A 14,046-nucleotide genomic window follows, 5' to 3' on the forward strand; every position below is an offset into this window, starting at 1 on the left:
ATAGCTGTACGAGGCAGGAACACGGTTGTAGTGGGATTGCTGTTCACAATATAGCACATGAGGGCTGCTGGCTTCTGTTACTGAAAGAAGGAAAAAAAGCAGGTAGTTGGTATAGCCAAATGAGAGTAATTTGAAGTAATCAGCGTGGTCAAAGATGAATTTCCCATACGTACTGTGAATCAGACAAGGTAATTTTAAATTATACGTTTAATAATGTTAAACATCAAAAGTTGTGTGTTTTATTCTGCTCTGTCAAATGTGACCAGATTTGAGTTTTTCCTAGCTGCTGGGAAATATGGTGCTCGTATTTTGGATGGACACAACCAAATGGATGTGTGATTGGAGAATCTCAGTTCCCAAGATAAAAGGGTTGTGTGAAAATTTGTGCATCTTTTGCAGTAAAGGCGTTCACTTCTAATAGTCTTGCATTCAGAAATTTGGTAGAGAGGAAAGCTGGAGCTGTTGGAGAGGGTCCAGAGGAGGGCCGTGAGGATGATCAGAGGGCTGGAGCACCTCCCCTGTGAAGACAGGCTGAGGGAGCTGGGCTTGTTCAGCCTGGAGAAGAGAATGCTGTGAGGAGACCTCATTGCAGCATTCAAGTATTTAAAAAGGGATTATAAAAAGGAGGGTAATCAACTCTTTACAAGAGTAGACAGTGATATGACAGTGATAAGACAAGGGGGGAATGGTTCTAAGCTCAACGAGGGTTTAGATTTTAAGCTCAAGAAGGTTTAGTTTGGATGTCAGGGGGAAGTTCTTCACAGAGAGAGTGGTGAGGTGCAGGCACAGGCTGCCCAGAGAGGCTGTGGTTGTTCTGTCCCTGGAGGTGTTCAAGGCCAGGTTGGATGGGGCCCTGGGCAGCCTGCTCTAGTACCAGATCTGGAGGTTGGTGGCCCTGCCTATAGCACGGGGGTTGGAACTTGATGATCCCTTCCAACCCAAGCCATTCCATGAAAGCGTGAAATGCTGTGTTTGCAGCCACCTTCAGTGCCAGTACTTCAACACTGCTGAGAACTGCTTGCTCAAATTTCTGGGAAGGTTTGCATCCAGCTTGTAATATCAGGATCAAACTGAGAAGTTACATCGCCTGGCATCTCCCTCCCCCTGCACTGTGCTGTCTTGGCTCCTTCTTGGCTCCTTCTGAAAATACTCTAAAAAATCAGGATGGGAACGGAACCATGGAGATAATATGTTTATCTCAGTGCTGTGTCTTCTTGAAGGTGATTATTTATACAATCAATGTCAGAAGTAACTGGTGCCTTGAAACAAATATGAATTGGACAGGGAAAAAAATATTTAGGAATATTGTACTCATTAATGGTGTTCAGCTGACTGATAAAATATTGTTGGCCCCAAGATCTGTTTCCTCCGCTCTGAGCCACTGATGTAAACTAACGACTCTTGATTTTGAGCCAACTACTGAAATTGAAAAAGAATTTGTTTTTCTTATATGCTCCCTTGGCATACTGACGCAAAACAAGCCAGGGAGGAAAAAAAAATCATCTTTTATTTCTTTTGCCCAAATATGTAGAAGTAAGGGCATAGTATGTGTACTTCAGAAGACTTTTTTATTAAGCATCAGTGCAACTGCAGGAAAAACAGTATTAAAGGATGTGTGACAAGCAGTTTGTGAAAGCCTGTTAAAATAGCTCATCTGACAGACAGAAGTAGTATGAACACTCAAATATCTTATCTGAGGAGAAGCAGCTGTTTGAGTTGTTTTACAGTCCTCCCAAATTACCACCGTTTCTACACTTGAAAAAGGGAATATCTAAGGGTAGTAATACAGACTGTTATCCTTGGAAAGCGCAGCGAACACTTTGTCAGCATAAGGCCAAAAATGTGGATTAACCAGCTCGGTTTTTGTTGAATTGGGAATTCATTTCTGGTGAGTCTTCTTTAAAATGCTGCATGGTGTCAAAAAAGGTGAGCCGAGATATCACGCTACCACTGCTGCCTTCAGCAGATCCTGCTGTGTCCTTGATCAGCCACAACCCGCGCTCCAGTCACTGCAGAGTTTGCTCTTCTCCTTGCGTTGCAATACCGAGTCAATGGCACACATCATCGCCTTCAGGAATGGGGCTGCTTTTACAAGCATTGTGGGTATTGCTTTTGTAAGTTGTCCTCTACTCCTCTGGCTGTTCTGGTAGCGTTTGTCCCGAAATGTAAGATTTATCACCTCCTATGTTTTCCTCGGGATTTTTTTTTTTTTTTGCATGTACAAGCTGGCAAAAGTAGTCAAAGCACATTTATTTTCATTAATGTATACATAAAGATTTAAACTTTAGGCCTTATATGGTGAAAGTGTTATGAACTCCATATTTCTAAATAGAAGATTTCATTAGAACTTGCGTTGTGAGTCGTTGTTATATTAATAGAGCTGTTCCCAAATATGGATTTGGAACTGAGCCTTCTTTATGGTGAATGCTGCAGATGACCAAGGAAACTACACATTGAAATAAATTACAAAGCAGTCTTAAGGTAACCTGTTGATCAACCAGTTGTCTGGACTGGTGAAGCCTATGTAGTATAGACAGGTATGGTAATGTAGTTCTGGAATGGAAATACTTCATGTTAGATACTATAGTGGGGAAAATCATTGGTTTTCTGTGGAAAAAGTGTTTAAGAAAGAGCAACTGCAAGCTACAGTATAGCAAGATACTCACTTCAATAATCATAGAATCAGAATGGTTTAGGTTGGAAGGGACCCTTAAAAATCATATAGTTCCAACCCCCTGCTGTAGGCAGGGACACCTCCCTCTAGACCAGGTTGCTCAAAGCTCCATGCAGCCTGGCCTTTGAATGCCTCCAGGGATGGGGCATCCACAACCTCCTTAGGCAACCTGTTCCTGTGCCTCACCACTCACAGTAAAGAATTTCTTCCTAATATCTAGTCTAAATCTACCCTCTTCCAGTTAAAAACTGTTTCCCCTTGACCATGTTACTACATGCCCTATAAAAGTCCCTCTCCAGATTTCCTATAGGCCCCCTTCAAGTAGTGGAAGGCCACTATACGGAGCCCCAGCTCTCTCAGCCTGTCCCCACAGGAGACGTGCTCCACCCTCTGACCATCTTCATGGCCCTCCTCTGGACCCGCTCCAAGAGCTCCATGTCCTCCTTGTGTTGGGGCCCCAGAATTGGATGCAGTACTTCAGGTGTGCTCTCGCAAGAGTAGAGTAGAGGAGCAGAATCATCTCCCTTGAGATGAACTGTCCTCATCAATTAGCGGCCTGTTGGTAGAAATGTTTAAATCTTTTAACAACCTGTAGACATGTGTATTCATTCCCATAGATTATCTGTGTGTAACTGACAGTAACACCTCTAATACAGAAACAAACATTTAGTTCAGAGTACAGAACGTGCTCTCCCAGCTCTCATATGTGTATATTCTCCAACTTCTTTTTCCTGGTAGTGTATATACTAATTGGAAATGCCTCACCTACTGATATAAAACAATGTTGTGGCACTAATTCAAGGAAGCTGTCATCCTTGTTTTTATACAGAATCTCAAGTTGTGGTAAATGCTCATGTTAGGATTTGAGTGTTACAAAGGGGCTGTGACATTAACAACCTTGGGCCAGTACAGGAGCAACAAAATACATAATTGACACTTAACCTTTAAAAAGAAAAAAAAATTGGCACCGTCTGTTTTTCTGACTTCTCCTATGAAAGTAAACAGCCTTGCAGAATCATAGAATCTTTCAGTTGAAAGGGACCCTTAAGGGCTGTCCGCTCTAACTCCTCTGCAGTGAGCAGGGACACCTCCTTTAGATCAAGTGCTCAGAGCCCCATCCAGCCTGACCTCGGGTGTCTCTCCAGGGACGGGGCTTTCACCACCTCTCTGGGCAACCTGTGCCAGTGCTTCACCACCGTTACTTATTTAAAAAAAAAAAAACACTTATTCCTTATATCCAATCTAAACTTCCTTTCTTTTAGTTTGAAACAATCTCCCCTCATCCTGTCACAACAGACCCTGCTAAAGAGAATCATAGAATCATAGAATGGCTTGGGCAGGAGGGGATCTCAAGGATCACCAAGCTCCAACCCCCTGCCGCAGGCAGGGCCACCAACCTCCATATCTAATACTAGAGCAGGCTGCCCTGGGCCCCATCCAACCTGGCCTTGAACACCTTCAGGGATGGGGCATCCACAACCTCTCTGGGCAGCCTGTGCCAGCATCTCAACACTCTTGGTAAAAAAATTCCACGATATCCAACCTAAATCTTTCCTCCCTCAACTTAGAGATCACTTCCCCTTTTCCTGTCATTATCTACCCCTGTAAAGAGTTGAAAGTCTGTCTCCTTCCTTCTTACAGCCCTCTCCCCCTTTAGATACTGAAAAGCTACTGCTGTCAGGTCTCCCCAGAGCCTTCTCTTCTCCAGGCTGCAGAGCCCCAACTCTCTCAGCCTGTCCTCTTAGGAGAGGTGTTCCGTCCAGGAGCATAGAGCATGGTCAGGGCTTATAGTGAAGGCAGTATGTAGTTCCAGCAAGAAGCGTCCACTAAAAGTAGCCATATAATTTACCTATTTTACACCAGAACTATTAATGTCTTTTATAGCCTATTAGTAATAATTAGGGTCTGTAAATTAACTCCAAAGTTTTATACTAGTTACTGTGTATTGCAGATCCAATAGCTTGAGCACAAAGGCAGTTTATTTCTGCTTTTTTTCCTCTGTGATGCTCTAACTACTAGAGCCTTTAGCTGGGATATGAACGTGAGATTGTAATGAACAAATGTATTTAAAATAGCCATTTTAATAGCTTTTTCAGTGAATTCAAGCTTTCCACTACAGTACAATGGGAGCTTGTTTCCCTCCTTTAAATGCAGTCAAACCATACCTACAATAATGATGATGTAAGTTGAGGTTTCTTTACACCATAGCTATTTTAAGGAGATTTTTTTAAAGTATGATCTGCTCCAAAGCCAAGAAAGAAAACTAAAGCAAATCTTGGTAATTACTTTTTTAGAAATCTTTCAGTCCCAAAGCTCTGTCCTGCCAGCTCTGCTGGATGAAACATCATTCATCTCACTTTACTGCTAGCTCAGCTAAAGGAAAATGTGGATTCTTTATGATGTGTGGGAGAGAGCGGCAGCAATGCTAAGGGATGCTGAAGATGAAGCATATGCATTGGCAGGAGAGATCGTAATGCTGAATGTTAGGTAGCTGACAGCATCACACTGTCATTGCATGTGTCAGTTTTTATTGGCTTGGAGCTTTATTTCATTTCATGGCAGTCATAAAGCTGCCTTACTCCAAAGAGATGAGCTCATTCTTTTTGCAGACAAGTCTTTGCTTTCCTAGTCAGTTGTAATTATAAGTGTATTCTTGATACAGTAACATCAGACCTTTCTGAGGGGAACTGAGTCTTTGTTATCATCACTTGATTTTTGTGGAGCTTGTTAGGGAATTTTTGTAGTGATTAGTATTTAGAGAGCACCTTTAAAGAGAGAGAGCTTCACAGGAGGCCAGCTGGAGATGAGAGCTGTATCTTAGCTTGCACAGCTCAAGAAGCATTAAGGTCTCTGGAGGTACCAAGCACAAGCTGTGCAACTTTGCTTTTATGTTAACCAAGTTGCCAAGGGAGCATTTCTTTTATTGGTGCTGATTGTAGTGACCACTCATTTTATGAGGGACCTTTCTCTTTGTGTTCTAGCACATGGTTTTAAAAACCACTATTTGCCCGGCCCAGAGAGCGGTGGTAAACGGAGTCACATCCATCTGGCGACCAGTCACAAGTAGTGTTCCTCAGGAGTCAGTACTGGGGCCTGTCCTGTTCAATACTTTTTACTGATAACATGGATGAGGGCATTGAATGCACCCTCAGTAAGTCTGCAGATGACACAAAGGTGCGGAAGAAGTGTCGATCTGCCTCGGGCTAGGAAGGCCCTACAGAGTGATCTGGACAGGCTGGATAGCTGGGCTGTGGACAGTTTGATGAAGTTCAACAAGCTCAAGTGCTGGGTCCTGCACTTTGGTCACAACAAGCCCAGGCAATACCACAGGCTTTGGGCAGAGTGGCTGGAAGACTGTATAGAGGAAACAGTCCTGGGGGTATTGGTTGATGCTCGACTGAACATGAGCCAGCAGTGTGCCCAGGTGGCCAAGAAGGCCAATGGCATCCTGGCTTGTATCAGAAGTAGCATTGCCAGCAGGAGCAGGGTGGTGATCATCACTCTGTATTTAGCACTGGTGAGTACTGTGTTCAGTTTTGAGCCTGTCAAGAAAGACACTGAAGCCCTGGAGTTTGTCCACGGAAGGGTGATGAAGCTGGTGAGGGCTCTGGAGTGCAGGCCTTACAAGGAGCAGCTGAGAGAGCTGGCGTTGTTCAATCTGGAGAAGAGGAGGCTCAGGGCTGACCTTATTGCTCTCTGTAACAACCTGAAAGGAGGTTGTGGCAAGGTGGTAGTCAGCCTCTTCTCCCATGTAACTAGCAATAGGACTAGAGTAAGTGGCCAGGGGAGGTTCAGGTTGGATGTTAGGAAATGTTTCTCTGAAAGAGTGGTGAGACGCAGGAATGGGCTGCCCAGAGAGATGGTGGAGTCACCGTCCCTGGAGGTGTTCAAGAAACATCTAGATGTTGTACTGAGGGATGTGGTTTAGTGGGAAATATTGGTGATATGTGGACAGTTGGACTGGATGATCTTAGAGGTCTTTCCCAACTCTGATGGAAGAGTACTGTGCAGTAGCTTTGTTTCCTTCCTGTCATCCATCACAGCAGGGTCTGACAGATGAATATATGGGAGGACTGTAGTTTCAGAGAAGTTCTTATGACTTGGAAGTTATCTTTGGTTAGGTTTATGTAGCTATATTCAAGCTTCAGGGTATGAAGGAAGACCTGGGGAAGACCATGAACTCTGAAACTAATGCCAGTGCCTTTCTGAAGGTAACATGGAAGCCAAGAGCAGTGCAGTGAGGGTTGTTCCACACACGACCCTGTGCTGTGATGCCAGATGTGGTTGCTGAGCTGGGTGTGGTTTGTTTCTTGCAGAGCTTGCCTGCCCCAAATTCCTGACCGGTCCCCTTTGTTGTGTGAGAACTGACTGCGATGCTCCTTCTCGCTGTCTTTACAAGGATTGAGAGACAGAGAAGGTAGGCAGCAATGGCAGAGGGTGAGGCAGGAGGGCCTGTTGTCTGTAGATAAGCTGAAAAACTAGCTGGGTTTGAAGCCCCCTGGAATGGGTTTTGGGCTGGGGATTTTGGTGTGAGGTGAAGGGAGAGGAACGGACGGATAGGAGATGTTAGAGTGTGTGCATGGTGTGCTGACATAGGCTGAAACTCATGGTAAGACTGCTACTGTGGAGGAATATGTGAATTGGGCATGTGCAAATTTGTGTCTTATGCACATGCTAGAGAGGAGAAAAGCACGACTGAAACCACTTTGAGATCTGCTGATTAATTGCAGTCTGTGAATGTGAGAGCTGTTCTTCGTATAGGCAGCATAAACCATCAGAGATGAATACTGAGCACATTTTCCATATTATTTACTTTGCCAGATAACCAAACAATTTGGGACCTAATAGTCTAAGAATTACTGTTTTAACCACACTGTGCCGTCTGTGTGTGATGAAAAGCTTTTAAAAAGCTCTAAACCTAGAATGAATTTAGAATGTATTACAAAAAATGATCTACTGTAAACTGCTGCATTTTGAAAGCAGGATAGGACATCCCATGAAAGGAAGGCAAACTAAGGGTGCCGTGTTCTAAGTACTCACAGATGATAGGCAGTCGCGGTCATATTTCAATGCCTTCTGTATCATCTGCAGCTGTTCTTGCAGGTTCAACAGGAAGAATTTTTTCCTGAGCTGTTTTTTGCTAGAATGACTGTGCTGTATTTACATGAAATGCAGTTTTGGATTCCTGCAGGAGATGTTCAGAAAACCAAATTGAGACTCTGGTTGGTGGAAGTCAGTTTCACAGACTGGTTAGGTTATTGCAGGATTTTCTTTGGGTAGCTCATATGCACATTTTTCAAACCAGCTTCTCAAGTTCTTTTCCAGTGGAGAGCCTGATCCTGCTGACTTTTTTTCCCCCAGGATTAGTTTTTGATACGTGATCCTGCAATACAGTACAAGACAGCAGGAGCGTGTCTTTCCCTCAGGTATTCCAGACACTTCAAGTTACAGTTTTTAAGTGATCTCAGAAAATTCACATGGTCTTCTGTCCTAATGGTTTCCCCCTGCTAAGGACCGTACTGCTCAAGTGGAGGCGTAGGACATTTCATGTGCTTTTGGGAGCAACATTCTGCACTTGAAATGGTGCAGTCTCATTTATAAGACAGGGATAAGATGTGTAGCCACTTTATAAGGAGCAGAAGAGCTAACTAACTTATACAGTTATTTAAGTAGACATATTTCACTGCTTTCACTGCCTTTTTGTAAAGGTAAATAAAGTTGACACAAGAATCTAACCTGAAAACTCTGGTAAAAATAAAGGATTTTGTGCATTTATAGGCAAGTCTGTATGAAATACAAATATGTTTGAAAATAACAGCGCTGGGGTGGGTAAACACCAGTGGTCCTGGCCATCCTGCTGCTTAACTTACAATAATTACTGCTCTGCATTTGAAGAACAAATGTCAATGTTGCCAAACTCCACCTTTTTCCTGCCCTGTCTGTATGTGGGAGAGCCTTTATAAGAATTTATTTCCTGTTTCCCAGACGAGGGAGGGAAAAAAATGTTTTTCCTCCTTGTTCTGAAAAACAAAAGCCAGGCGGTGATTGCATACCCACATCAGCTGCTCCTGGGGCAGCCTGAAAGCGAGTGTGCAAACAGCTGAAGGCTGCAGCCAGTTCCTGACTTCAACCTTTGCCAAAGTGATACACAATCTGTCTCGTGGGGATCTTACCCTGTGAGTTTTCTGCGAGAGAAACAGTACAAGAGGTGATTAAAAAGGAGCTGGGCGTATCTTTTTATTATGACACTTTGACGTAATCTCTGAAGCATAAAAGAATTCATAAAATGCCTTCCCACTTTTTTTTTCTTTTTGCAGAACTTCATCCCATGTTTGCAGTTTTATGGATTGTTTTGGTCAGAGATGGTTAAGCTTTGAAGATGTGAGTGTTGAGAGGCACAGAGGAGACAGTTGTGAGGAGGAGCACAGCGTGTCATAGCGTTTTCTAAGTGCAGGGTAATCCATTTGTAACAGCCATAAAATGTGCTGGAAGAGACGAGCAGAATGACTTTTCCTTTGACTTGGAGGGTTAGCTGTCTCATCTTTATTCTTGTACAGAAAACCATTTAGTGTCTTTGGGAGAATTTTGTAGGCATTGAAGCAATACTGAGAAACGGTAGCATCACAGTGCCCAGGTGTGTTTTTGCCTATAGAGGAGTGCATCACTGGCTGTTAGAGGTAGTTATGGGTTAGTGACAGCTCTCCTAAAAGTTGCTCAGAGACTAAAAGTAAGGTTAGTCCGTTCTCCTGTAAGCATATGTTGAAGTACAGCAGTGTAATTTCAACATAGGTCTATTTGTATCAGAGGATTTAAAGTTTATAAACAAATTGTTTCTTTATGAGTATATTTTGTATCACCCTTAGGACAGTAATTCTCTGTTCACCCAAGATAGATACTTCAGGCTTCATACATACCAAGCTTCAGATGGAAAGAAAATCAAGCCTGAGCATTGTTATCACTTGGAGTGCTCTGTCATTTGCTGACTTGGAGCAAGAGTGATGCTTCTCATCAGAGAGCTGCAGTGCTGGGAGCAGATCAGTGCTAGCTGGCCTGCCATGCTTCCCCAGCTGTTCTGATGCTGGAGTGTGCTGAGCAGCTCCTCTTGGATTGCCTCCCTCACTTCCAGTCTCCTATTTACTCTGTTTACAAAACTGTTTGGGAACAGTTTTGACTACCTTCTACAGTGGCATTTAACACAATATCCCTGCAGCATGGAATGATGCATATCAAGAAGCTGTGTGTAATTTTTCCCTCTTTAGTCTTATCATCACTCTCGTTTATGGGAACTGATGTAGTGATGCATGTTGAGAATTGTCTTTTGTTTGCAAGCACATGTGAAGCTATTAGCATAAGCATGCAGTTGGACGCTATAGCAGCAAACCTCCACTGACAGGGGACTGTCTCTGGGCTGTTTCTGCTGTTTCTCTGACATAGCCAGTGACACCCCACAGTGAGCTGGTTCACGTCGTTAAACTAGCAGGAAATCAATGGTACAAAGGTGTATCCAGTTGATGTGAGCAGTAAACGGGAAGCAGTGTTCCTCTATCAGAAGACACTTCACTGGGTTTCAGAGGATCCTAATGAACATTTTGCTTTGATAGACTACTGAAGTACACCTGAAATAGATTACTGACCTTACTTTATTGACCACATAAGGACTATTTAAATATTAGTTTACTGTAACTGGATTTTTCGGGATTTGTGTTCAGAAGTTTTATGAAGTGTCTGAATGCCAGCCTAGATTGGCTTCTCACTATCCATTCAGACAATTCACGAACAACTACGCAGCTTTTGGATTCTCCAATATTTATATTGCACGGAGCAGATGTTAGTTGCTTTCATCATGATGCAAGGCTGTTTCTGAAAGGTTACACAAGTAGAAAAAATGCCAATCTGCTGATCTGTTTCTCATTGCCAATCTGTTTTTCCTAATCAACAATCTGCTAGGAGAGGTTGTGGTACAAGAGCAGATGCACACTGTACAGGAGGACAATCTGGTTTCCTTTGTTGCGTGGTGGGAGAGCAGGGCCTTTCAAGTTCTGTTGGCAGTGATTATCTGGAGTGGAAATGAGACAGTAAACGAAGCCCTAAAGTGGGGAAACGGCCTCTTTTGCTATGGGAGAGCTATCAAGGGTTAAAGCTGGGAAACTTGTACAAGCTCTGACTTGCATAACGGCAATCTATTACACCTTTTGTTTCTCATCCATCAAGTAACCCAACAAACCTTGAAGCACGTGGTGTGTGTTTCTGGTGAGGGTGGGCAATGTTCTTTATCAAGTTCAGGAATGGACATGTTTTTCAAAGTTACACGTGTTCAAAGTAGTATTATTTGAGTGAGACAAGGACAGTACTGAGGGATGAGGGGCACAATGTGCGTTGATTTGTTCTTCGCTGCTGTTGGAGTGCTCCCTTGCAAAGGATGTGAGAATGCATTTGCTCAGTGAGTCTGAGGAAGGGGTAGGGAGAGAGCAGGCAGCAAAGCTGGACTGAGCAGCTTTCAATGCTAATGGCCATATTAACAGATGATAAGGCACATTCAAGTTTTAGGCCAGATCATCTTCCCCTTTCCGTTCTACAGGGTCCCTCAGGTCAGATAGTCTGGCTTGAATCGATACTGCTTTTGCTCAAGGGTGTTCAAGGATTACGGTGGAGGCAAGCAGTGGTAAAGAGGTAATTTTATGTGGAGGAGGGCATAACACATCACCGTGTGCTCTGTTTGTTTCTTACAACCTAATTTTGAATGATCACACTGCAGCCTTTTCCCCCCACCCTTATGATTATGAATGAGAAAGTGAAGAAAGTGGATTACAGAAAAAGTAGTTAATTTTCTTGAGTTTTTTAATCAAAGGTAGAGCAACCTGTGTGGGATGACATGGTCTTAATTGTTGCTAACCTCATTAAATATTTAGAAAGCAAGGGCGACCTCACATTTATAGCTCTTCTGTCTGGAAAATGAAAGTAAATTGATGGTTTTATAGATGTGTCTTTCTGTGTTCAAGAGAGTACTGGTGTTTTTTCCCAGTGCCCTAGGATGTAAGTATCCTCTGCATTTGTAAATGTTAGGAACTTATACGTTTTAATTTTGTAGCAGTATTTAATGGAGTAGTGTCCCTTTAATCTGCTGGGGAATGAAGACCCAGATAAGGTTCTGTGTGGTTGTGCATCCCTCTTAGAATCTAAAGAATATCTCCAAATCTTTTGATCAGGTATGCTTACACTGTCTTGAGCAGGGACTTGGATTCCTTCCGTATAAGAAAGATGGAAAAGAACTGTGGTATTTAAAAACTGGAAGAAAATTTCTAATATGAGGCATAAGGAGAAAGTCAAGAGATGAATATGGTATCTAGCTGATAAAGTTAATAAAAAAAATAGGAGGAAGTGATAATCTCACAAAGAGAGTAACAAATGTAATTGGAAACATAAATGGATGTGTAAGCTAGGTTTCAAATATTCCAAGACTGTGCATTTTAACAATGGATGTGATCAGCTATTAAAATGACTCTCTGAATATTGCTTTTTTCATCCTTGTCAGATGTACCAGTTAAAAGCAGATACCTTTCTGGAAGGTTTGCTCTGGTTAATGAATCCTTAGGTTCGCTCCAGGGATAATGAAATGGAAGGCAGACAAAAACTGGAGGCTTCTTCTGGCCCCAAAGCCTACCAAGCTGGTTATCATGGCGTGCTGGCACGTAGCGTATCCAAGCACTTTGCCTCTGGAGGCTGCTTCTGTGACTCACTCGGAATTGTCCCTACTTCCCCGTGGGCCCCCGAAATGAGTGACAGAGATGTTCTGTCCGGGGCAGCCGCCTTGTCTCTGCTGCTATCTTCTGTGGATTCCCAGGCAGGAGGTAGGTGGCTACATCTTCCCCTTCACGTGCTGTGTGTTGTTTGTGCAATCCCAGTAAAGCAGGCTCTTCTGGGAAGTGTCAGGTAAGTACTGTGGTGAAAAGCCCAATGTACCACCAGAGGAAATGCGTGACTCATCCAGGGCGTTACCTGCGTGCTTTTTGTCTGTGCTCCAGATGTCTTCTGGCGTTTGATTGGGGTGTGAAGAAGACTTCTAAGTGTACACCTGCACTGGAAGAGAGTCAAGTGTGTAGTTATGGGCAAAATAGATGTTTTTGTTTTGTTTTGTTTTAACCAGTACAGTTTGCTTCACTTGGACAACTCAGAGGCATGGGCGAAGGGTGAATTTTAAAATCAGTGTGCAAAGTGCAGATTTCATAGGAAATGCAGTGCCTCACAGTGTCAAAGAGTGGCAGCCACTCTTTGCTCCTGTGCTGTATTTGTATAGTCAGAATGTCTTCTTGGATCAAAAAAAGCATGTTTGCATTGTGAAATAATAAGAACAAGCTACAAAAACCACAGTGGGGAAACAACTATTTAGTTTGTCTACAAGGTTGAAAGAGATGAAGTCAACGCCAGGAAGGGGTGTGCAATGCTGGCTGTAGCTACCTGATAGATCTCATCTCTATTTAAGTTCTGAGATGTGAACAGTATTGCATGTTTTGACTGCCTTTAAAAACATTGGCCCCTAACAAGCCATTATTAGTGGAGACAAAGCAATAATCATACGTGGCAAAATACAAAAGGAGCTGTGTTATCAGTATGTTGCTACAACTGAATCCGTGCCAATTTATTCTTTCCTTAGCTGGCTGTCTGAAAGGTGATATTTTATCTGAGGAGATTGGTTCCTGGAGGACTTAATGAATCCTCAAATGATGTGAAGCAATGTCTTGTCCTGCATCTTTTGGTGTTAGAAGCTATAGCCATCTCTGTTCAGCAGTCCCTTCCCTGTACCTTCTATTCTGTGCTTGACAGAGCAAAAAGGTTTTGCAGTCTGCAGCACCAAGCATATTTGAGAGGCCTGGGCTTAGGGGCACGGGTGTCCAGCACTGTTAAGCTGATGTACAGCAGAGCTTCACTGATCCGTGGTATTTTTTCTGTTTCTATACTGTATTTTGGCATGCATCCAAGTAGTGAATGGATGCAGATATAGGCTCCAGTTAGATGGCCCCTTACTAGTTTCTTTATAAACTTGGTCATGTCTAAAGGCAAGCAGGAAGATATTTTGTGCAACAACTGCTGTTTTAGCAGATGTAGGGGTAGAGCACTGCTAGCAGTATAGAAGTGGGCAGCCTCCAAGTATGCATACAAAAGCTTGCATATGCAAAAAAAGCAAAGCTTAATTTATGGAATAAAATAACTTTATTACTTTCAAAGCAGCAGCAGCAACATGTTTGGAGTGTTTTCTGGTTGAAAGCCACAGCTATAATTTCTTTGATAAAAGAGGGTTCTTTTTAAAACGTGAATTCAGTTGGCCGTGCGTTCGTTGTATCGGTGTAGAACATGCATTGCAAAGCAAGGTGGGA

At 43.0% G+C, this 14,046-nt stretch overlaps 1 protein-coding gene across 6 annotated transcripts in view; it reads left to right on the forward strand.

The window, feature by feature from the left end:
- Window positions 1–14,046, forward strand: part of MOB2 (MOB kinase activator 2) — a 112,323-nt gene that overhangs the window by 59,354 nt on the left and 38,923 nt on the right. For 2 of the 6 annotated variants that reach the window (XM_046942291.1, XM_046942292.1), the window contains exon 2: window positions 6,991–7,091. The exons of the other annotated variants lie outside the window; for them this stretch is intronic. In XM_046942291.1, coding sequence (XP_046798247.1) covers window positions 7,048–7,091 — 44 coding nt within the window. In that variant the 5' untranslated portion in view covers window positions 6,991–7,047. The remainder of the gene's footprint in view (window positions 1–6,990; window positions 7,092–14,046) is intronic. 6 annotated transcript variants of the gene reach the window in all.

Source organism: Gallus gallus, chromosome 5 (genome assembly GCF_016699485.2).
Source record: "Gallus gallus isolate bGalGal1 chromosome 5, bGalGal1.mat.broiler.GRCg7b, whole genome shotgun sequence".
Classification (NCBI taxonomy): domain Eukaryota; kingdom Metazoa; phylum Chordata; class Aves; order Galliformes; family Phasianidae; genus Gallus; species Gallus gallus.